At 43.2% G+C, this 25,783-nt stretch overlaps 1 protein-coding gene across 4 annotated transcripts in view; it reads left to right on the plus strand.

Annotated features, from left to right (window-relative positions):
- Window positions 1–24,943, plus strand: part of E2F6 (E2F transcription factor 6) — a 62,241-nt gene extending 37,298 nt beyond the window's left edge. The window contains exons 7-8 of one of the 4 annotated variants that reach the window (XR_010123143.1): window positions 4,824–5,074; window positions 24,253–24,943. Coding sequence is in view for 2 of the 4 variants with exons in the window: in XM_063648965.1 (XP_063505035.1) it covers window positions 4,824–5,011 (188 nt within the window). In the remaining 2 variants the exon portion in view is untranslated. Of the gene's footprint in view, window positions 1–4,823; window positions 7,005–8,612; window positions 9,248–24,252 lie in introns of those variants that run through there. The other 3 variants (XR_010123142.1, XM_063648965.1, XM_063648964.1) reach the window with 3 other exon arrangements.
- The last annotated feature ends 840 nt before the right edge of the window (window positions 24,944–25,783 follow it).

The raw sequence follows: 25,783 nt of genomic DNA on the forward strand, positions 1-25,783 counted from the left end.
TTCTGTTTTAGTTATGGCTGTAACTGAACAAATATTTGTACTTAGAATCTTACATTAATCCACCATAGGGTCTTTTTACATGGTGGAGGGCACACTTCTTCTTTTAAAGCATCCTTGGCTGATCTGCATGCTAGCACAGGTGACCTATCAAGCTCTCTGCAGCACTCAGACCTTCCATGAACAGATTGTTGTCCCAGAGAAAGCCCCAGCCAAAACTGAATGAGTTTCCCACTCCCAGAGAAGTGATGGTGATTCACAGGTTTTAAGAAGGTGAGAAATTTTCACACGTTTGCTGTCACTTTCCTAAAGCGGCCATAGTGCTGTTGTCTTCAGGAATAAGTGTCAAAAGGGCCTACCTAAGCCGTCTTTGTCTGCATATCAGTTTTGTTAAGCCCACTGTATAAGTAACATTATGCCCAAGAGGTGGATATGTTAGAGCTGGTTTTGTGGTTAATTAGTACAGTTTGCTGCGGCTGTACTGTCCTCAAGGGTGTGTCTTTACTTTGTGCACTGAGCTTTCTGTGGCTATACTTGTAGTCCTGCCAGGGAGAGGAAAGCAGTGAAACTATGTCAAGGCTTCTGAAGATGCCCAAGGCTTTTCTCAACCGCACTTAAAATGTGGGTGCACAGGCCCTCCTAGCCAGCCATTCCCAGGAGCAGGGAAGGCTCAGGCGTCTTGCTCCACAAGATCTGGGAGGCAGCCAACCGGAAGGACTTGTAGGTTACTCAGGTGTGAAGTCTTCAGTTGATTGCTTTAGAAATCTCTGCTGAGGCCGGGTGCAATGGCTCACACCTATAATCCCAGCACTTTGGGAGGCCGAGGCGGGTGGATCATGAGGTCAGGAGATCGAGACCATCCTGGCTAACACAGTGAAACCCCGTCTCTACTAAAAAATACAAAAAATTAGCCGGGTATGGTGGCAGGTGCCTGTAGTCCCAGCTACTCAGGAGGCTGAGGCAGGAGAATGGCGAGAACCCAGGAGGCGGAGCTTGCAGTGAGCCAAGATCGCGCCACTGCACTCCAGCCTGGGTGACAGAGCGAGACTCCGTCTCAAAAAAAAAAAAAAGGAAAAGAAAAAATAAATCTCTGCTGAGAAATGTGCCCCTGCTGGGGAAGGAGAACCAACCACTCAAAGGAGACCTAGACCTGCAGCCGAGAAGGTGAACGCAGATGCTCTTTAGTCTGTGTGTCTAAATGAGGAACCTGTATGTGGAATGACACGTGAGGATTTGAGGCTGTTCTTCATCTCACTGCAAGTCCCTGTTGAAAGTTGGCAGAGGCCAAGCAATGGCATACATGGGGCTGTCCAGGCCTAACAGCCTGAATGCAAAGCAACCAGGGTGGGGGTGGCAGGGCTGAGGCCCTTTCCAACTGCAAAACTGCTGCTTAGAAGCTTAGAACATCGTCATCTTGATAATAACACAAAGTGAGCCTTCCCCAGAAGCTGTTTCCATCCCTGCAATGGAGAATACAACAGAAAATGTAGGAAGGAGATGTCAGAGTGTGTGAAGAAAATGATAAAAGTAGGCCGGGCATGGTGGCTCATGCCTGTAATTCCAGCACTTTGGGAGGCTGGGGCGGGCAGATCACCTGAAGTTGGGAGTTCAAGACCAGCCTGGCCAACATGGCAAAACCCCGTCTCTACTAAAAATACAAAAATTAGCCGGGCGTGATGGCGGGTGCCTGTAATCCCAGCTACTCGGGAGGCTGAGGCAGGAGAATCGCTTGAACCCAGGAGACGAAGGTTGCAGTGAGCTGAGGTGGCGCCACTGCACTCCAGCCTGGGCGACAGAGCAAGACAATGTCTAAAAAAAAAAAGATGAAAGTAAGTCTTCCATTAAGAATGGATGGTGCTGGCTGGGCGCAGTGGCTCACACCTGTAATCCCAGCACTTCGGGAGGCCAAGGTGGGTGAATCACCTGAAGTCAGGAGGTCAACGCCAACATGGAGAAACCTCATCTCTACTAAAAATATAAAAATTAGCTGGGAGTGGTGGCGTGTGCCTATAATCCCAGCTACTCAGGAGGCTGAAACAGGAGAATTGCTTGAACCCAGAAGGCGGAGGTTGCAGTGAGCCGAGATGGCACCACTGCACTCCAACCTCGGCGACAGAGCAAGACTCTGTCTCAAAAAAAAAAAAAAAGAATGGATGGTGCAGCTCTTGACCTGGTGTAATTTTCAAAAGGAAAATGTCCCTTTCTCAATAATGTTAAGGAGAAGTCATACTTCAAGTTTTTTAAGTACAGTCATGTGTCGCTTAATGTCAGAGACATGTTCTGAGAAATGCGTTGTTGGCCAGTTCTGTTGTGTGAACATCACGGAGTGCACTGATCCACACCAAGATGGTACAGCCCATACACACCAGGCTGTGTGGTAGAGCGTATTGCTCCGAGGCTACAAAGCTGTACCTCAGGCTACTGTACTGAATACTGGAGACGTTTGTAACAACAGTAAGTATTTGTGCATCTGAACGTATCTCAACATAGAAAAAGTACAGTAAAAACATGGTATTGTAATCTTATGGGACCACCATTGTATATGTGGTCTACCATTGACCAAAATGTCATGACGTGGCCCATGACTGTAATTACAAGGAAATGAGTCTGACACCAAAACACACAAATATTCATCTTAGTCATTATGTTCAGGCCATTTGAGGCTAATAATAACTTCCTAACTATATGGGAGTTAAAACAATATGAATTCTGCTGAATTGATCTCTTCCTTTTGTATCAGAAAAGGAAAACATTCTTCTTTGGCCTAATATTCCCATAAATCACACTGAAGATGAAAATGAATTTAAGTACCATTTTAGTACTTTGGTCTCAACAAGTCTGTTGTTTATCACAAATTTATGAATATCAATGATTCTTAGACACTAAATTTCCAATTCATACAAGGCAAAAAACCTTGTGTATAGTACGAGCAGACTTTTATTTTTGTTTCAAGCCTTATTCTATAAACCTTCACCATCTAATATGGTGGCCACTAGCCACATGTGGCTATTTAAATCAAAATTATAATTAATTTAAAATGAAATGAAATGTAAAATTCAATTCCTGAGTCACATTAGCCACATCTCAAGTGTCTAGTAGCCACATATGGCTAGTGGCTGCCACACTGGACAGCACAGAGAACATTTCTGTCATACAGAAAGTTCTCGTGAACAATACTGCTGTAAACTTTTATTATAATGCCCCCTCCAAAAAGGTTACTACGTTGTAACTGAGCTCTACCAATTACGTTTCATTATTTAAAATATATAATCAGAAATGTTTTGGTGTCAAAGATTAATGATAGTGATTCTAATCAGACATTAAGCGATTAAAATAGTTATGCTTATTTATGTAAGCACAGTTAGCAATAAAGCACTTTAGCAATTAATTTTATAGTAATGACAAATAGGGAATTTGTGTAAAGCAAATATGAATTCAACAATTAGCTTGCTGTCTGAAGTGTGATTGATTGATTGATTGATAACACTTTGGAGGTATTTTGAGTGTTCAGATCTCAACAGCACATGGCCAGATAAGTCTGTCATATCATAGTTGTCATGATACTAAGCTGTCATTATTTTTTTAATTGCTACCCATATTTCTTCAAAAAAAGAAAAAGACAATTTTATGGTACTACATATCATGAGATGGAAAGAGTGTAAATTAAAACCTTGAGGCCGGGCATGGTGGCTCACACCTGTAATCCCAGCAGTTTGGGAGGCCGAGGTGGGCAGATCACTTGAGGTCAGGAGTTCAAGACCAGTCTGGCCAACATGGCGAAACCCCTGTCTCTCCTAAAAATACAAAAAATTAGCTGGGTGTGGTGGCCAGCACCTGTAATCACAGCTACTTGGGAGGCTGAGGCAGAAGAATTGCTCCAGCCTAGATGACAGAGCAAGACTCTGTCTCAAAAAAATAAAAATAAAACCTTGAGAAACAAAACTTTGCTTGTTCCTGGGAGTGAAACAAACATGGTGAATATTCTCTCTTATCTCTAATGATCTCTCATGGGTTTTTCCCAGGACTGTGTCATTGTCCATAGCAATTAGTATTTGTGTGAGGAAAAACAGGACAGTGCCACTGAGCTTGGAGACCCTGGGACTTCTTAATTGAAAACACATCTCTAAGACACTTTGATGAAAATAAATATAAAGAGACTTAACATAATTATGAAAAAATAAGTACATTTTACACTGATGATATTGCTTTATTGTATCAATGAAAGCAATACATGGTTGTAGCATAAAATTTGGAAAATGCAAAGAAGTATAAAGAATCATCTATATTTCTTCCTAGTTTTATTTCTATCCATACATAGTTGAAACACAAAATAAAATTTTCTATCAGAATGAACTTTTGAACTCATAATGTTCAAAATAGAAAAAAGTATCCCTTTATACTTTCACAAGAAAATGTCTTTAAAATTTTAATTAATAGTAGGAGCATTTTTAAACCAGGACACAAAATGTATTAATTGACATCAATATCTCATTCTTCCAACATAAATTATTGCAGATAGTCTCCTTTATGTGGCACAGTCTATCCTAAGATTATGTAAAATTCAATGTATTAAGCCTTAGCTCTGGAAGAAATTTAAAAATGGTTTTGGGGTAGGTATGAGGACATGATTGGAAATGCACTAATAAGAGGTACAGGGGTGTTGCAAACTTTTTGTGGTGGTGGACACATTCTATTTTTGTTGTGGGTAGTGATTACATGAATGTATACAATTGCCAAAATTCATAACTGCACATTTAAGATCTGTGCCTTTTTTGTTATTAATAACTCAATTAATAAAAACCTTTACTCTTACTACCATTTGACAGGTTCTTGTATCGGTTCGAACCCCGAGAGCACACCAACAGACAACATGAGGCAGTGTGGAGCAACACGCTGTTTTAATGAGTGCCTGGGTGCAGGCGTGATGAGGTCTAAAATGGCGTCAGCCCCAAGTGAGGACGGGACAGGAGTTTTATACTCCTCTCTAATCAGGAAGTGTCCCAGTCTGACGTGACTGCTACGTAGTACCCGGACGGCCTCTTTCTCCATCTTCAGGGGTACATGTCTTCCGGCCAGGGTAAGTGTCTTCCGGCAGGCTCTCTTCCTGCTTCTGCTGTCTTGCTGATGCACGCTGCTGGCTGCTGGTGCAAGTGGCCTTGTGCCTTGGGACTGGGCCTGAGAAGGGAGGAGTTATTCATCCCTTCAAGCTTTCAGGCACTGGGGAGAATCTTTCATTCCTGCCTATTTGGTTATTAAAAAAAAAAAAGGAAAAGGGGCAACTTAATAACTACTTCAGGCGTGACATAGGGGGTGGCATGGGCACCTTGGAAAAAGAAAACCTTAATTTTTGGGGGTGTTCTTGAGAGACGGGTTGGTATCATTGTGTCATCGTAGCAGGAGCATCATCTGGATTATCTGGCGATTAACTGTAAGAGTTTTAATGGCTTTTATTATTAGTGGATAACCCAGGGGAGAAACACGAGGAGCCCAGTGATGAAGATTACCGTCCCTAACAGCATTTTAAATCCTCCTAAATTACAGAACCACCTTCTAGAAGGTTTGCCGGGTCCCACCCTTTCCAGGTTTGGACTGATACATGGGCTGCTTTTCTGATGTTCGAAGCGATTTCTAGAACTACTTTTCCGTTATTGTCTATGTTAAGGTAACAATTGGAGATATTAAACTTATCACAGGCCCCACCCTCTTCTGCTAATAAGTGTCTAGTGCCAGCCTGTTTTGATAAATTGCCACGTGCATTTGGTTTTGTTGTTGCGTGAGCATTTCCAGGGCTGAGTCGGTTTGGTTAGTGATTATCTCTAGAACAGGCTGTAGTCTAATTATTCTATTTAGCATATATATGGGAGTGCGATAACCCCATGAACCATCCTCAGCCCAGGTGGCAGGACCATAATATTTGATGATCCGTTGCGGAGGCCACTCGTCCTCTCGCCATCTTTGGCTTCCTCCTACCTTTAAGGATCGCTTTCCTCTGTTTAAGTTATCATACACAGGGACTCCGAGGGTGTCGCCCGCCTGCTTTGGAAGTAAAAAGAATACAGGTTTAATTGTGCTTAGGAAGCAAGTACCTCGCCAGTGATAAGGTAGCCATGAGTAAGCCTGGGTTCCCCATATCCAAAAGAATCCATCGGGGTAGTCCATTGTAGGCTGGTGTTCATAGGATTGACCCATCGTGCACTTAGGCAGGGGTATGTGGCATAAGGGTTAGTGGTGTTTGTACAGTTCCAGGCCCTTTTTGATGGAACACAGTTGAGGCAGCTTAAGTTAGAGGGAGACCAGGCTCCGTGGGGTAACCTTGGCCACCACTCGGCTGTGGAGGCGTTGACTGTTAGGGTTTGGTGACAAGGGCTTGTACCTATGGCGCGATGGGTTTTATCAGTCCACTTGCGGGATATGCACACTGTCCCTCTTACTGGGTTGGTAAGTGTCCAGGACTGCAGGCATTCCTTAGGAGTGAAAGTGAGGCTGGGGTTTTGGGATGCTAGTAAGTAAGGGGGAATGTCTATCCCAAACCATGGCCACCGTTCACTCATACGGGCTCCCCCGCGTACCCGGCAATTGGACACATTCATGGTAAGCGCGGTGAGTTCTCCTAGATCTACAAACAGGTTTTTTCCTGGCTTGGGAAGGGATACGTCTGCTTGTAGTTTTTAATAAAGGGATGGAAATACTACGGGTGGTTGTGGAGGGGAGTTGTTGGCTTTGGCTTTTGCTTTGGCTATCATCTTTTCTCTCTTTATGTCCTGTAGCACTTGAGTGTTTACTCCCCATTGTCCAATTTTGGTGAAGCAAAGCCACTGCTTCCCTTTGGGGCATATAGCCCCATTATGACTGCCAGATACTCCTAGATTTTTTACTTTATAATAACTTTTCCCTGATTCAACACATTCTTCAACTAAGGAGGCGGAGGTTGCAGTGAGCCGAGATCGCACCACTGCGCTACAGCCTGGGCGACAGAGTGAGACTCCGTCTCAAAAAAAAAAAAAAAAGGCAGCTAAAATTTAAAAAGTGACACCACCAAATGCTAGTGAGGATGCAGGGAAACTGGATTACTCATTCATTGCTGGTGGGTATGTAAAATGATACAGTCACTCTGGAAAACAGTTTTGTTTCTTATAAAACTAAAGGCAAGTACTGTAAGACCCAACAATTACACTTTTGGGGGTCATTTGTTCCAGAGAAATGAAAACTTATGCTCACACAAAAACCTGTGCATAAATGCTCATAACAGCTGTATCTGTAACAGCCCAAACCTGGAAACAACCAGATGTCCTGAGAAGGAGGAACAGTTCAACACATTGTGGCACATCCATATCATGGAATACCACTCAGCAATAAGAAGTAACAAACTATTTTTTTTCTTCAACTTTTAAGTTCAGGGATACAGGTGCAATATGTGCAGGTTTGTTACGTAGGTAAACGTGTGCTATGGTGGTTTGCTGCATGGATCATCCCATCACCTAGGTATTAAGTCCAGCATCCATTAGCTATTCTTCCTGATGCTCTCCCTCCCCCCACCCTTACGGGCCCCAGTGTGTGTAAGAAGGAACAAACTATTGATACACACAACTTGGATGGATCTCCAGGGAATGGGATGGAGTGGGAAAAAAAAAGCCAGTTGCAAAAGGTTGCATCCTGTATGGTCCTATTTATATAACATTATTGAAATAACAAAATTAAAGAATGGATAACAGATTAGTGGTTGTCGGAGGCCAGGGACAGTGGTAGGGGTGGGGTAGGTGTGGCTATCTCTAGAAGAGCAACACAAAAGATCTTTATGACGGTGAAACTGTCCTGTACTTTGACTGTATCAGTGTCAATGTCCTGGCTGTGATATTCTACTATAACTTTCCAAGTTTACCATTGGGGAAACTGTGTAAAGAATCCATAGGAGTTCTCTGTATTATTTCTTACAACTGCATGTGAGTCTATAATTCTATGAAAATTAACAGTTTAATCAGAAAAACTTTTAAGTTATTCCATATTAGAACAAGTCTCTTTCAGATTTTCACTTGTATCTTCAAACCTTCTTCCAAACCCATTGTTCTTCTTACTCTCATAGGAACTTAATGTGTAACTGATAAAACAATTTAATGGAGAAAGGTCAGTCTTTTCAACAAATGATGCGGGCGCATGTAGATGTCCATAGGCAAAAAAAGTTGACCATTTTCATCAACTTAGTGGGGTTTTTGATTTTGTTTTGTTTTTGAGACAGGGTTTTGCTCTGTTGCCCAGGCTGGAGTGCAGTGGTGCAATCACGGCTCACTGCAGCCTTGAACTCCTGGGCTCAAGCGATCCTCCTGCCTCAGCCTCCTGAGTAGCTGGGACTGTGGGTGCATGCCACAACACCCAGTTTCAACTTAGTGTTTTGAGTAATTGTTCTTTTCTCCATTTCTTCCCATCTGTTTAAATGTAGTTTAGTGTATTTTTTGTTATTGATTGCAGAGTTAAAGCATAAAATGGCTGAATAGAGCAAAAAAAGAAAAAAGAGTCTCTTCAATGGAGAAAAAATAAAATAATCAGTAAATATTGCAAAAAAGAATTTGTTTAAGACCTTACCCTGCTCTTCCTACCCCCACAACCTCTTCCTGTCATAGGCAACCATTCTACCAACGGAGATAATATTGCCAGAGAAGACATGTTACCAGGGCAGGAGAAACATGCATCATCTTACGTCCCTTGCCTTCCATTTCTCTTCATATTTCTGTACCTGTTTGTAACTGAATGTGGTAATAGAAAATAGAAAAGACATGATGATTCGTGGCTGCTGAGTAAGCCTTCAGACGCCCTTCCTAAATGCATGAGGATCTGCACTGGATTCTGCCCAAATACAGATTGGGGGCAAAAGCAGATGAGTTGGCAAAAGACCACATGGAGACGAGACACCAACACTGGGGACAGGCTCATGCCGGTTTGGAATCCAGCCATTGAACTGATTTCTCATTTTGCAAAATTATTTCCTACACCAGCTATTTCTTAAATGACTTCTGGTTGACTTGGGTGGTAACATTAAGATAAAAATGTGTTGGCAGTGAAAAAAACAAACCAGACTTAAAAGAAATATTGAAGCTGGGCACGGGGGCCCACGCCTGTAATACCAGCACTTCGTCGGGTGGCTGAGGTGGGAGGATCACTTGAGCCCAGAAGATCAAGGCTTCAGTGAGCTATAATCGCACCACTGCACTCCAGCCTGGGTGACAGAGAGAGACCCTGTCTCAAAAAAACAAACAAATATTGAAATGTTGCTTAGTTAAAAGCCTTTTACAATTTGTTTCCACCTAACATGTGGTTACTTATTCGATCATATAATCTGGTGAAGGAGAGTAAAGACCATGACACTGACTTGCTATTTACAACAAGGCAACATATTGCTTAGTGCTCGTCAGCTTTCTAAAGAAGCTGAACATCATGTCCAGTACTTCGCAAAATTCTTTCAGATCCTCTGACAGCTTTAGTAAAAAATGTCATCACAAGCCAACTCAGTTGTCTACAAACAGACTCTCATTTTACATTTAACTTTGAAAATATATTTACAATCCTTTGAAAATATATTTACAACAATTTAGAATCATTCTTCTCAATTTCATTGCCTCTCAGCTGCACAGCTGGATTTTAGTTGGTGCAAAAGGAAAAACTGGGTTGTAGGTAAACATTGTATCATGTTTGGGGAGTAGTTTATAGAAATTTCAAGCCTCTTGTACTTTCATGAATTTTCTAATACTTTATTATTGTTATAATTATCTACTTATAATAATGACTGCCATTTATTGAGCCCATACCATGTGCCGGCCCCTGGACTAGGAGAAACAGCTAATATTTGTGTTACCTTGTCAGGTAAGTGTCATTGCTGAGGTTCTGGAGGGTAAGGGCATGCTTGCCCAGAACTCCACAGCTGGGGAATACTAGAGCCAGGATTTGGACCCCAGGTAGTACAGTTCACAAGCCATATTCCCTTTAAAAATGAAGGTGACCCCTTGTCAGGCTATGGAATTTGAGGTGTGGAATTCTTTTCAGCTTGTGCTGTAGTTAACTAGAGATGGTCTTAATTGTCAGACAGCTCTTCAGCAGTTGGGGCAAACAGGCAAACATTAACTATCAAATCATGATGACCATACCACCTGGATTAGTTTGTCCTTGTTGCATTGCTATAAGGAACGACCTGAGGCTGGGTAATTTATAAAGAAAAGAGGTTTAGTTGGCTCACCGTTCTGCAGGCTGTTCAGGAAGCATGGCTGGGGAGACCTCAGGAAACTTAACAATCATGGCAGAATGAGAAGACGAAGGAGGCACATTTTACATGGCTGGAGCAAGAGGAAGAGAGCGAAGGAGGCAGTCCACACTTGTAAACAACCAGATCTCGTAAGCACTCATTCACTATCATGAGAACAGCAACAGGAAAATCTGCCCCCACGATCCCGTCACCTCCCACCAGTCCCCACCAGGCCCCTCCTCCAACACTGGGGATTACAGTTCGACATGAGATTTAGGCAGGGACACAAATCCAAACCATATCACTACCTAAGCCCATTTCTCCTACTACTGACCACTTGTTTCTTCCCTTGACCAGTGTGCGTGAGTGGGAATACATACTGTGTGCTGCTGCTCGGTGAGAAGCAGCAATCTGACTAAATCCCTGGACTGCTTTCTGGATTTGGTTTTGTACTTCACTACTAAGGTTATTTTCGTTGGTCAGTGAACCGCTGGAACTGTAGTTCGAACAGCTTGTAATACATGTCTCATGAAGGTTACATGGATGTCTATCTACATACATGTATGCTGGAATAACTCTTTAAATCTTGATTTCAGAAATCTGGAATATTTATGCTTGTACTCAAGTAGGGAATTTGATTTGAGGTATTTTAAGTAGAGTCACCAAAAATAATCCATTGCAGAAAATTTAGAAAGTTATCATTAATGCTCAAAATATGGCATTTTCTACTTATTTTCACTTCACACTGTATCAAATAGGATTTCCAACATCTTATGAAAAGATACAGTATTTTCTCAAAGAGTTAAGAAAACTGGGGCAAAGGGTAAATAAGGGTAGAAAAATAATATCAAATCAGGGGAGAGGCTAGTACACAGAATACATGCTGTACAGCGTGTGTCATTGATTGCATCTCATTTTAAAAATAAAATGGCACATCCCACTTTCCTAAAAATGTGGCTTCTTGATCAGGAATCTCTATCTCTGTTACAGCAGTGGGACTTCTTGTCCTTTTTAATACTTTGTTCTTTCTGCCTTGCCTTAGGAAATATTCCATTTGATTCTGTCCTTGTTTGTTTTTTTTTTTTTTTTCTAATAGGCAACCTTCCACAGCAGCAATCTGAGACAATGAAAAATCACTTGAGCTTTTTAAAACAAATGATCGTGAGGAGCATTTGAGGATTCATTTGTCGAGTTAGTTGGAATGTCTTATGTGAGCAAGCTCATGTTTCCAATTTGGGACTTGGAGCAGGCAATCAGCTGTGTCGCATTCTCATATCCGCTTGACGTCAGCCCTGAGAGCTGCGGTATCTTTAGTAGCTCACTGTGTATGGTGATAGCAAGTGTGTGAGTTGTCCTCACGGAAAACAGCTCACTTGATAGTTTATGAAGCTGCAACTTGGCAGTGCTATCCAAGACCTTTCTTCCAGAAATTACTGTTGCCACTACCACACGGTGGACAAATCCGAAAGGGAGAATTTAGTTTTTCCACGGATTCTCCTTTTCCTATGAAGATTTTTTAGTACACCCTGTACATAAAACCATGGCTTACAAAGTGAAAACATTGATCGCTTTTTTTTTCTTTTCTGTTTTTTGAGGCAGAGTCTCGCTCTTTCACCCAGGCTGGAGTACAGTGGCCCGATCTCAGCTCACTGTAATTTCTGCCTCCCAAGTTCAAGTGATTCTCCTGCCTCAGCCTCCCGAGTAGCTGGAACTACAGGCGTGAACCACCACACCTGGCTAATTTTTTTGTATTTTTTGTTTGTTTGTTTTTTAGTGGAGATGGGGTTTCACTGTGTTGGCCAGGCTGGCCTTGAACTCCTGACCTCAGGTGATCGCCAGCCTTGGCCTCCCAAAGTGCTGGGATTACAGGTGTGAGCCACCGCGCCTGGCTGATACATCAGCATTTTGAATGGATGAGTTGAATATGATAAAAATAAGGCCAGGCATGATGGCTCATGTCTGTAATCCCAGCACTTTGGGAGGCCGAGGCAGGCAGATCACTTGAGGTCAGGAGTTTGAGACCAGCCTGGCCAACATGGAGAAACCCTGTCTCTACTAAAAATACAAAATATTAGCCAGGCATGGAGGTGCACACCTGTAATCCCAGCTACTCGGGAGGCTGAGGCACAAAAATCGCTTGAACCCAGGAGGCAGAGGTTGCAGTGAGCCAAGGTTGTGCCACTGCACTCTAGCCTAGGTAACAGAGCGAGACTCTGTCTCAAAAAAATAAATAAATAAAAATGAAAATGAAATGTAAGTATCTATGTAGAACTGCAAAATGTCTTAGGTAAAACGTAAAGTGTCCATTATTTGCCCTTTGTGCCACTGTAAATATGAAAAGAAATAATCAAATACTCTAGGCAGAATTGTAGGAGGGGGACCTAAAATTCTAAAATCAGTGTTTGCTGAACCTTTTATTTTTGCCTTCAATGACTTTTAAAAATAGATTATATTTTTAGAGTAGTTTTAGGTTTACAGAAAAATGATGCAAAGTACAAAATTCCCATATAACCCCCTCTTTCTGTGCACAGTTTCCCCTACTATTAACGACATCTTGAATTGATGTAGTACGCCTGTTACAATTGATGACCTGACATTAATGCATTATTATTAAGTCTATAGTTTCCATTCAGATTCACTCTTTCTGTTGTACATCTCTACAGGTTTTGCTGAGTGCATGATGTCTTGTATCTACCTAATACTTGTATGTGAACAGTATCACACCTAAGAGTTTCACCACCCTAAAAATCCCCTGTGGTCTTTTTACTGTCTCTCTAGTTTTGCCTTTTCCAGAATGATATGCAGTTGTAGCCTTTTCAGACTGGCTTCTTTAACACAGCAATATGCATTTAAGATTCTTCCATGTCTTTTTGTGGCTTGATAGCTCATTTTTTTGTTGCTGAATAATTTTCCACTGCATAGATGCACCACAGTTTGTGCAGGAGCTGTGTGCTTGAGAAGCTATGTGTGCTCTAGGAGCTGTTCACTGGAGAAGTCACTCCTTAAAGCAGGCTGCGGGTCAAGCCTATGGGAACCAGAAAGCAAACCGTTTTTCGTCTGCAGCAGCTCTCTGGCGCTCTCTACTGACAAAGCTTAAAATTGTGCCAGCTAGCAAAGAAAAAATATGTAAAAGGCCCAGATTCATTTTCACTAGCAGGCAAAAAGGATAGTTTTGAGGCTGCCAGGCTATAAATCAAAAACAGGCACAACAATCTAACCTACCACAGCTAGTAAGATTCAAGGAGAGAAGCCAGGCAAACTGAAAGCTAATGACTTATGAAAAGCACCCAAGCTCACTCTCTGGACCAAAGCACTAGTTTGTTTTGTTTTGTTTTGTTTTTTGAGACAGAGTCTCACTCTGTTGCCCAGGCCGGAGTGCAATGGCATGATCTTGGCTTATTGCAACCTCCACCTCCCAGGTTCAAGCGATCCTTCCACCTCGGCCTCCTGAGTAGCTGGAATTACAGGCGTGTGCCACCATGCCTGGCTAATTTTTATATTTTTAGTAGAGATGGGGTTTCACCATGTTGACCAGGCTGGTCTTGAACTCCTGACCTCAAGTGACCCACCTGCTTCAGCCTCCCAAAGTGTTAAGATTACAGGTGTGAGCCACCGTGCCCAGTCTCAAAGCACTAGTTCTACTGCATCAGTGAGTCTCAAAGTGCCCCCCTCAGATCTCTTATGCTAGAACCACCTATGGGCTTGTTACAATGCAGATTCCTGTGCTCCAACTGGAACTGAAAACTGAATTAGAATGGAGGAAGGCAGACAGGCATCTGTAGTTTAAACTTTTACTCTAGCTAGCTTTATGTACACTAACATTTAAGATTCAGGTGGTCCTTGAGGGTAGGGGCCTTTTTAATTCATACGTGGCTCTTGGCCCAGTATTTGACTCTTATAGGGTGTTGCTGTAGATAGGCTGATTCCTGCATTGGTTGGTTGGTTGGTTGAGATATCTGATTCAAACCCAAGCAGCTGTAACTGGCCGTGAGCTACAGCCCCAGCAATACTTTAATGGTATTTGGCAGATGAGCACGTCCCTTCACTAATGTTAGTAAAGCCCAGAGGAGACACATCCTCACTAGAATGGCAGATGATATTTTCCATAGATGACTGTGGCAATATCTCCCATCCCACATCTTCTCCTACAATGTGACCTTGCCACCCTGCCATCAAGAGGGAGAGTCTATGTCCTGGATCCTTGAATCTAGGCAGGCTTGGGACTTGCTTGTAATTGATAGAATGTGCAGAAGTGATGCTCTCTGAGGCTACCTTAAAAAAGGCAATGGCCGGGCGCGGTGCCTCACGCCTGTAATCCCAGCACTTTGGGAGGCCAAGGTGGGCGGATCACAGGGTCAGGAGATCGAGACCATCCTGGCTAACATGGTGAAACCTCGTCTCTACTAAAAATACAAAAAATTAGCTGGGCGTGGTGGTGGGTGCCTGTAGTCCCAGCTACTTGGGAGGCTGAGGCAGGAAAATGGCGTGAACCCGAGAGGTGGAGCTTGCAGTGAGCTAAGATCGCGCTACTGCACTCCAGCCTGGGCGAGAGTGCGAGACTCCGTCTCAAAAAAAAAAAAAAAAAAAAGGCAATGCAGTTTCTTCCCTGTTCCTTGGGGCTCATGCTTTTGGAGCCATGAGTCTCCGTATGAAAAGTACCACTACCTCGAACCTCCACACTGTGAGGAAGCCCAGGCCTCGTGGAAAGGCCACGTGTGGGTTCCCCAATCAACAGCCCTGGCTGAGGTTCTGCCCAACAGCCAGATCAACCACCAGACAGTAAGTGGTGATGTCTCCTGGGATTCCAGCCCCCAGCTGTTGAGTCACTCTTAGCCATTAAGTCTTCCTAGCTGAGGCTCCCGAGCCATCCCACTGCCATGTCCAATTCCTGACCACAGAATCTGTGAGGGTAGTCAAATGGTTGTAATAAGCTGCTTAGTTTAGGGATAATTGGTTACACAGCAATAGTAATTACAACAAATTAGAAAACACTTCTGGATTAGAATCACCTGGTCATCTCATCCTCCAGATCATAGACGCTGAAAAGCATAAGCTTCCACTTTAGCCTTCCCTCCACTGACAGTATTGCTAAGATCTTCCTTCCCCTCTGCTGAACATCACTGTGGAAGAGAAAACCCAAATACTCCTAAACTTGTTATAGTGTCTAAGAGTTGTATTTGAAAGACTTTAAAAAACAAAAACAAAAGAACACTAGTTCAGAAGTGTACCACACGCCTCACTACTTAATACCAGGGAGGCCTTATAAAGCAACATGAAAACCTAAACCAGTGTCATTTTTATATTCCCATCTGAAAAGAAAAGCACAAAATAATCAACTGTGCCGTAGAGTATCCAGGAATTGGCCAAGTAATCTTTAGCAAGCCTCTCCATTTGGAAGGCCAAATGGAATAATGAGAAAGAGGAAATCATAGGGATCCATAAAACCTAGGTTCAAAATAGGTTCATCCTTATGTTGTCTGGGTGGTCTTGAGCGAGTTACTCAACCTCTCTGAACTTCAGTTTATTTATCTCCAAAACAGGATTATCTAATTATGTTCCTAGCCACAGGGCTGTTATGCTGACCAAATGTGGTGTTCAGAAATATGAAAGCACTTTGTACAGTGAGAAGACTAAATATGAACAGAAAAATGAAAGAAAAAACAAAATAAACTACGTGTGTATCCAGGCAATGTAGGCCAGTGTCAAAAAAGGTAAAGTAAAGGCTGGGTGCAGTGGCTTACACCTGTAGTCCCAGCACTTTGGGAGGCCGAGGCGGGCGGATCACGAAGTTGGGAGTTTGAGATCATCCTGACCAACATGGTGAAACCCCGTCTCTACTAAAAATACAAAAATTAGCCAGGCGTGGTGGCACCCACCTGTAATCCCAGCTGCTCAGAAGGCTGAGGTGGGAGAATTGCTTGAACCCTGGAGGCAGAGGTTGCAGTGAGCCGAGATCGTGCCACTACACTCTAGCCTGGGCAACAGGGCGAGACTCCATCTCAAAAAAAAAAAAAAAAGAAAAACAGTTAAAGCAAAAAGCAAAACAAAAAATTCTCTATTAAATGTCAATGTCCCTGGCAGACACAGGTGCCCATATTTACCTGTTATAGTGATAGAGGATCCCGGAAGTGAAGTAGCATCACTTCACTGTCTTCCCTGCAAATCCTGTTTATACCAAGTTTTATACGGCTTCGCTTTGAGCAAATTCATCTGCTGCTGCTAAAGTGCTTCCTTCCCCAGAACTCCCACTTCCAAACAAGCCTGTGATTGCTTTGCAAAGACTCATTTCCAATTCAGATTCCTAAGATAAGCTGCCAGTCTTCTTGGGGTCTTCCGTCTCACGGTTTTATGTCGGCCAGCAGCAGGCCTAGCCCTCTCCTGTTGCTCAGTGAATTTCAATGCGAATCTCTCTTTTCTACTTGCATGACAGAAAAGACCCTCAGAGACCAGCCAAGCCCATCATTTTACAAAACAGAAAACCAGGACCTAAGAGAGGAGAAGGCTCACAACCAGGTGTCACAATGTATTACGGAACGGAGCTCCTCTTTCCATAAATAGTTTTCTCCTCGTTATTCCTGCATCGAGCATGTGTTCCAGACTGCCTGCTTGACATCTCCAGATGGATGACTAATAAGTTTCTTAAACTTAACTTGTCCAAGCAGAACTCTTGATTCCACCCACCCAAATGTGTTCTTCCCCGGTCCTCCCAATCTCAGTTAATTGCCCAGTTGCCCAGGCCAAAAACCCAGGAGTCATATTTGATTTCTTTCTTTTCTTTTCTTTCTTTCTTTTTTTTTTTTTTCTGAGACAAAGTCTCACTCTGTCGCCCAGGCTGGAGTGCAGTGGCGCAATCTCGGCTCACTACAATCTCTGCCTCCCAGGTTCAAACGATTCTCCTGCCTCAGCCTCCCAAGTAGCTGGGATTACAGGCATGTACCACCACATCCAGTTAATTTTTGTATTTTTAGTAGAGACAGGGTTTCACAATGTTGGCCAGGATGGTCTCGATCTCCTGACCTCATGATTCGCCCGCCTCAGCCTCCCAAAATGCTGGGATTACAGGCATGAGCCACGGCTCCCAGCTGGATTTATTTCTTTTATCTCACTTCCTACATCCAATTAACCAACACATCTTGTGGCTCTGTCCTCAAAATACAGCCTGAAATTGCCTACGTCTTACCACTTTGATGACTACCAAGACACCAGCACCTCTCAGAGGGCTTCTATTATAAAATAGCCCCCCACTGAGATTCCCTGGCTCCACACCTGTCTTTCTTGAGTCTTTTCTGCACATAGTAGCCAGAAGGGAAGTTTTAAAACCATAAATTAGATCATTTCACTTCTCTACTGAAAGGGCTCCAACGGTTGCCCATCTCACAATAAAATCCAAATTCCTTACCGTATTCTTTACACAATGTACCCTGCCTACTTCTTGGGCCCTATCTCCTCCTACTGACTCCCTAGCACTCTGCAGTCCTGTCTCTCTTGGCCTTTTTGCTTTTCCTGGAGCGCACCAAGCTCATTTCCATCTCAGGTCATTTGCACTTGCTGCCTCCTCTCCTGAAATGCTCTCCACCCACATCTTTGCATGGGTTGTTGTCTTCCTTTATGTAGGTTTCTAACTGAACCTACCTTGACCAGTCTTTCAAAAAGAGTACACCCCAGTCACTCCAATTCTTTATCCTGCTTTACTCGTTTTTTTTTGTTTTTGTTTTTGTTTTTGTTTTTTTGAGACGGAGTCTTGCTCTGTCACCAGGCTGAAGTGCAGGGGCACAATCTCGGCTCAACATCTGCCTTCTGGGTTCAAGCGATTCTCCTGCCTCAGCCTCCCCAGTAGCTGGGATTATAGGCGCCCGCCACCACACCCAGCTAATTTTAGTATGTTTAGTAGAGACGGGGTTTCACCATATTGGCCAGGATGGTCTCAATCTCTTGACCTCGTGATCTGCCCACCTTGGCTTCCCAAAGTGCTGGAATTACAGGCATGAGCCACTGCACCGAGCTTTTTTTTTTTTTGAGACAGAGTCTCACTCTGTTGCTTAGGCTGGAGTGCAGTGGTGCGACCTCAGCTCACTGCAACCTCCACCTCCCAGATTCAAGTGATTCTCCTGTCTCAGCCTCCCAAGTAACTGGTACTACAGGGATGTGCCACCATGCCTGGTTAATTTTTTTGTATTTTTTCATAGAGACGGGGTTTCACCATGTTGGCCAGGCTGGTCTCAAACTCCTGACCACAAGTGATCTGTCTGCCTCATCTTCCCAAAGTGCTGGGATTACAGGCATGAGCCACCATGCCTGGCCTATCCTGTTTTACTCTTCTTTATAGCACCATCTCCACATGAAATCACACCACACATGTTCATGCACTTGTTTACTGTATGTCGTCACTGCTGTTCCTGAAACTCCATGAGGATGGGGTCTTAGCCTGCCTTGGTCCCTTGCTTTATCCAGGGTGCCTAAAACAATGTCTATCACATATCAGTCACATAGCAGAATGTCTATAACAATATTTATTGAATGAATCAGCAAACTCGCATATAAAATTTGGGACAATCCAAAACTTTTTGAGAAACAACTTTTACACTCAACACACAATGGGTATACATATCCTTTTTTAGCACATGGCTTATGTAGAGGCCATTTTATCTGTGATGGATTTACCACAGGGCCACAATGCTTACAAAGAAGAGAGAGAATCGAATATTCTAAAGTGCGTTTAGCGCAAGGAAGGTCCTGCCTGGGCACTGGAGTTCTGGGTGGGACTTTGTCTTCCTGCCGCATAGTAAGGTACTGACAGACTCAGACTTTGGTGCATTCCCAGGACATATGGCTTCTAGCAGAAAGGTGGGTCATTTCTAAGCAGTCGAAGCATTTCGTCTGTGCGACACAATTTAGAGCCCTTCCAGAATCCATTTTCTCAGAGGACCTCCAGGAATTCCCTAGCAGGAAAGAGTCAGACCTGCAGGGGGAGCTGATGGCATGCGTCCATCCTGGAAAGCCTCAGAAAATGGGGGTCCAGAAATCTAGCTATTCCTTCAAGTGGGATGGATTTAAAAGGTTATCGAATTTTATAAATATCCAGGATATTATTCTCTTACTCCTGCCAGAGGCTGAGAAATCGAAAGATTCTTAAGACTCAAAATCTCAAGTGGTCAAATTGCTTTTATACAGCCCGTATACGGCAGGATTTTATCTGAACTCTGGGGCCACTTCCTCTTCAAGGGTAGATTTGAGAGTCCCTTATCTCCTTGTCTACAGACGTTGCCAAGGTGGTGACTCCAAACGATGGTGAAGAATGCACAAGAAACACTGTCAAAATCCTGCCTCAAAAACACAAGAAGCCAGCTCTCATTATCAGATAGAAACTCTTGTGGGTTTATTGAGAGGACCCCAGAATTTCGCTTCATGCAGACAAGAGCAAAACCATGTGACCTTCCTGTTCAGAGGCCAAAAAATACTCAGCAAAATGGAAATCACTGTATTAATCTTTGTTTATTCACAAATAGCCAGGTCAGAATTAATTATCAAACCTTGCTTCTAAGTTCACACCAGTAACTCCATTAAGCTTTCCTGAAGCTGGTTTTTTTTTTTTTTTTGTGGGTCATAAGGTTTGCTTACTCTCAGACTCCAGTCCTTCAAGGCAACCCTTGGCAATGACAAGGAGTCCTAGTTCCCATCCCACTGTCACTCTAACAAGAGCCAGAATAGTGAGAAGGAAAAGGGGGCGGTTCCTCTCCGCCTGCTGTCCTGTGTTAGATCTGGGAAAGGGCAGGAGGAGACCTTTGCTGAGAGTGGTGGGCCTGGGACTGTCTCCAAGGCAAAAGGCTTCAAGTCTTCACAGCGACCTCAGCATCTCCTTTTCAAGCTTGTGAATTCCTGGACTTCTTTCTCAAGATCTTAAAACCAAAACAGCCTATAGAAAAATACATTTTTCAAGGTTGCTCATTCCTTGTCCACACGGTAACATCCATGTCAGTGTATCTGATTATGTCCTCAGATCTCAGCAAGCTGTGGCTGCAAAATAAGGATGCATCTAAATTGTAATGACTTGGAGTCATCACCTGCCCAAAAGAGCAGAAAATTCAGGCCCCCTTCCCTTGGTTCCCTTCCTCAGGGTCCATATTTGTCTACTATTACTTACATAATTAACAGCTCTAAAGGAATGCATCTTACAACTAACATCAAAAATTAAAAACACAACTCTTGGAGTACCTCCAGTTCAAGGTGTTGGCTGTTCCTAGTTGTCCGATGGTCATCCTCAGCCTGTGTGCCGAGGATTCACTCATCTGGTCATCCCTGCTTGGAGTTATCTGCACTGGGATAACTGGAGGTGGCAGGCAGTGGAAATTTCAATTCCCAATGCCTCTCAGATTTGTTGCAGTCTTTCTGGATGTATCATCAGAATATGAAATAGGCATAGAGGGAGGAGGGGCTGCTTTGGCTGTGAATGTGACACATACATACGTTGGACCTGTTGGGTTTGAGACACCAATGTTTCCATCACTGCATCTTGAAGGGTAGGGGCTTGAGGACCTCCGAGATTCTTCCAGATCTTTCATGCCAAAGGCAAACCCTATGATGGTGTATGCTGATATTTGATGACAGTGGAAAATGGGTTGTGTGCTTTTGGGAAGACTCTATCAGGCATATGGAAAGCGCTCTGGTGTTTGCCCCTTGCTCTTACGGCCTTCCTGTCAATTTCTTCATTTGTGACACACTCATGCATCCATTCTTCATTTATTCATCCCCCTTTCCTTTCAGTTCTCAAAACATTGTATTTGGGACTCTTCTGGCATGTATTTTCTCACATTGCATTGTGTCACCAATGCGTGTTGGATAAATGAATGGAATGAGAAAGGATGGGGAAGTCATGTTTTGGCAAGTACTCCCACGCAGGAAGAGAGCTGCAGCAAGAAAGTAACCAGACCACCCCCGCCCCCTAAAAAGCAAACATTAAAAAAAACACAAACGGATATAAAACTCAATGAACTCCATGTCCTTACAATGAAAATAACAATCTTGGGATAGTTAGTGTAGTGTTATTGTAGGGACAATAACAACAACAGCTGACTTTTTTGTGTTGTTGATAATAATGATGTGGGCACATTCTATTTGTCAGGTATGCTGCTGAAAGCTTTATGTACACACTATGTATCTAACAGATACATATTATCTCATTTAATCCTCACAATGACCCCAGGAGGTAAGAATTATTACCCCCATTTTATATATAAGGATACTGAGGCTGAGCGGTTAGGTCACTCCTATAAGAATGTATAGCTGCTAGGAGGCAGCTGGAATTCAAAGCTGGTCAGGCTGACTTCAAAGCTCAGACTCCGTCCACTCTAGTATCTTGCCACTGACATCATCACTGTGTCTAGTCCGTATGATAAATGGTGTTCCTACTGGTGACCCTAAATCATCATGTCATCTCCTAGTCTTAGAAAGCACACAGAGGTGTACTACCATTTGGAAAGAGCCCTTCCCAAATGCTCAAAGTTAAAATGTTTTGGTTCTCAGTTGGTTACTCTTCAAATACCTGGAACTTTCATTTATATGGAGATCTTTTTCCCTATCAGTAAAACAAATGAGGAATTACAGTAGTTTTCCTGAGATTAAACCCCCAGGAACACACACAGAATGCCAGACACAAATACACCATGACTTTGCACAAGAGAAGAGTGATATATTTTGGTTTGGTTCTAAAAATCTTAAGAAATCATGTCCCAGACTAGTTTAACCTCTTGAGCCATAAAACACGTTGACCTATTAGCCTATTGGATTCAGAGAATAATCCATAAGGACTCAATTCAAAGTCCCTCTCCTGGGTCCCTGTCAAAAGCTGAGTCACAACTTTTTTATACTTATTTATTTTTTTTTTGAATGGTTTTATTTTATTTTTTATTTTTTTATTTTTTTTCTTTTATTATTATTATTATTATACTTTAGGTTTTATGGTACATGTGCGCAATGTGCAGGTAAGTTACATATGTATACTTATAAACTGGATGATCCCTGCCACCAAATGGCTTTCCTTTCCATTTGCCTCCACCACTGTCAGGCTACTGCTCAGCCCGAAAACAAAAGGTCCTGAAGGCATCAGATTAATCTCCTTCTGGCTTATTCTTTCCCAACATGATGCAAGTGAAGGTTCTTGTAAGCAAAAATTGTAAATTCATAGGTGGAGCTCAGGGCTTAAACATACTGCACAGTGAACTTCTCTTTTCTCCTTTAATTGGTCATCTTGGATAGCCCAGCCTCAACAATTCATTAGACTTTCATGCTATATTTTATTTGTTTTCCTTCTGAGACAAGAAAGAAGTAAGAGGTTAAAAAGCACACATTTGGAGTTAGAAAGAGTGCCCTCACATCTCAGCATTGTTCCATTCTCTGAGCAAGCTGCTTCATTTTTTTAGAGTCGTATCTGAAAAGTGGGGTTATAATCCCTTCCTCACCCATTCTTCCTTCTCTCTTTTTCCCTTACTTGAAAATCCTTGACATGTCAGAAGCCAAGGGGAGTGCCTAAGTTTGAGCAAGAAGCTTTTGTCACAGTACTTCCTCCACAGTAAGTTAGTTATTCTAATTATTAAGAGACAGCACAAAGCCAGGCACAGTGGCATGCTCTTGTAGTCCCAGCTACCTGGGAGGCTGAGGCAGGAGGATCATTTCAGCCCAGGAGTTTGAGGCTGCCATGTACTGTGATCACTCCTGTGAATAGCCACTGTACTCCCAGCCTGGGCAACATAGTGAGACCCCATCTCAAACAAAAATAAATTTTTAAAAGAGAGGACACAGCTGGTTAGGTTCACAGGAAGACTGAGAGTCCAGCAATGCCACCAACGGTCCCAACACAGACATCAGGAGGGGGCTCCATAGTTTAGCTGACATAAATTATGGAGTATCAGTTGGTTTTGTTATTGGTCAATGTAGTGGGCTGAATAGTGTCCCCCAAAATTTATGCCACCAGAACCTTCAGAATATGACCTTATTTGGAAATAGAATCTTTGTAGATGTAATTAGTTAAGTGTTGTGCGATGAAATCATCCTGGATTTAGACTGACTGTAATCCCAATGAATGGCGTCCTTGGAAGAACAGGCCAGGACACAGAGACATGAGAAGGCCATGTGAAGACAGGGCAGAGATTGGAGTAAGCTGGGATAAGCCAAAAACTTCTCTACCAAAAGCTGGAGAGGCAAGGAAGTATCCTACCCTAGAGGCTTTAGAGGAAGCATAGCCCCGCTGACACCTTGATATCAGACTTCCAGCTTCCAGAACTGTGAGATAATTAAATTTGTATGGATTGAAGACACCCAGTTTGTAGCTCTCTGTTCCGACAGCCTAGGAAACTCACACAGCCATTCTCTGCTTCTTCACCTGAACATTCTGGCTTTGTCTTGCTATAAAGTTTAAGCTGTGAACAGCAAATGTGAATGCAATGAATGAATGAACTGGTACCTGAGAAGGGATTTGAGAAAACAGAGAACAACCTCCCATCACACCCACACAAACACTGCCTGCAAGATTAAGACCGAATTCTTTAGTGTGTCCATCACTGCATGCCAAGATCTCACCAGCCCAATGTTTCTAGGGTCAGCTGCGTTGGAATAGGATTCATTCCTCTCCCAGCCGCATGCAACTGTTCAGTCGCCAGGACTTTCTTGTCCTCTCCCATCCAAATCCAACCCATCCTCAAGTTTTAGGTTCTGCGCCACTTCCTCCAGGAAGTACACCCTAATCCATCCTGTATCACCAAGGATGCTTTTGGTTGGGAGCGCAAAAATACCTAACTCCGACTGACTTAGACAATGAGAGGAATTTATAGTTTCACATGACTGAAAACCCCAGAATAAGAATGGCATTAGGTAAGAAATATTTTGGTGGTTCTAGTTTATTTCTGTCTCTTCATTCACCTTCTGCAGTTAGCCTTATTGGAAGGCTGACTCACCTCATGGTTACAAAACAGCTCTCAGCAGCTCCTGGGGCTTCTTCCTTCAAATCCAACACTAAAGCTCAGTCTTTGTTTCAGCATTCCCGGCCAAAGTCTCAGTCTTCACTCTGATTGGTCCAGCTCGAGGTGGGCCTGAACCAATCACTGTGCCCAGGGGGATGGCTTGCCCTGATTGGCCAAGCCAGGCCTCGTGTTCAACATCTGAAGCTGGAAAGAAGAATCTCCCTCGCTGGAAACACGTGGTTCTCCAATTAGAAGCAATGGCTGCTGGAAAAGGGGCAGGAGGAATGGAGGCTGAGAGACGACAATTAGATGTCCATTTCTTTCAAACCCTCTTCTGTGTGCCTAATACATTTGTCCGCAGTTCTGTTAAGGCACTGACCATCCTTGCCATGGGTTTTATTTCAGTATCTGTACCTCCCTCTGAAAACTGCCGGCTCCTTGTGGCCAGAGTGTGGCTTGCTCGTATTTAGGTCCCAAGTTAACTTTTTGCATCGTTGGTACTCAATAAAGTTTTGTTGAAGTGAATTACATTTTAAAAAGGAAATAGAGGAAAAAGTTGTTTTCAGACTTTCAGATTCCCAAAGGATCCTATTACGTTGTTTTCCCCACGTTGATTAATCCCTTCTTCAGTAAGCAAGGCTAATCGTAGACAGCAGAGCGGTTCTCACGTGCTGAAACCAGATACATTTCGAACATTTTCATCATTTAAAAACGAAGTCCAATGTCCCCTGCATTTTTTGTGTGTTAATGTGTGCATCGCTATAAATAGAAGTGGAAAAACACTAAGGCTGTGTGAGCTCAGTTGGCAGGGACCCTGCATTCGGACCCCCAAATATAGCCTGCTGACAATTTGCCACAGGGATGATTTTTCCACACAGTTCATCATTTTGTACATTCTGAGCAACCATCCTGGATATTTGTTCAACAGTACATTTTTTCCACTTCATCTTTTGGCCAAATGTGTGGCTTTTCCTTTAAAAAGAGATGAGAATGTCAGGCACAGATAAATATATATCCTGGCGCTTGGCTATAATGCAATTCTCCACAGGCAGTTCTGTCTCCTGTCCGTGGGAGTGCTTTAACTCTGGAAGCCTCCGGAAGGCCTGGGTCTCACACGCCTTCTCCCATAGCTTGAGCCAATGACAGGAACCCTGAAGAGAAGTTTCAGGGAGTGGGAAACAGATGTCGTTTTCCGTTCAACAGAACCAGACAGAAAGGGAAGCTCAGTGAGGGGTTTCTCAGCTGAGGTGGAGCTCCGGGAAGCTTTGAAACTGTAGGGGACCACCTCAGAAAGTAGCTGCCAGTCTCAGAACTTTCCTCAGCCTTGTTACACTGTTGCTCCACCTACATTTCTCTCCTTCCTTGTCTCCCTCTCCAGACCCCACCCAGGTTCCAAAGTCCAGCCTCACGGCTGGACTTGATAAGTCTGATTATAGTTGATACAGGCATTTCCCTGTATCAACTATAATCAGACGTGTCAAATCTGATGTCTGGTCCATGTCAAAAATGTCAACTGGATCTGTGTGTGGGATTAGAACAGACTTCCCAATGGGTACCATGTAGTTAATGAGGGTCTAGATTCCCAGGCCAGATTGTAGAAGCCCGT

This window comes from Pongo pygmaeus, chromosome 12, assembly GCF_028885625.2.
Source record: "Pongo pygmaeus isolate AG05252 chromosome 12, NHGRI_mPonPyg2-v2.0_pri, whole genome shotgun sequence".
In the NCBI taxonomy this organism is placed as follows: domain Eukaryota; kingdom Metazoa; phylum Chordata; class Mammalia; order Primates; family Hominidae; genus Pongo; species Pongo pygmaeus.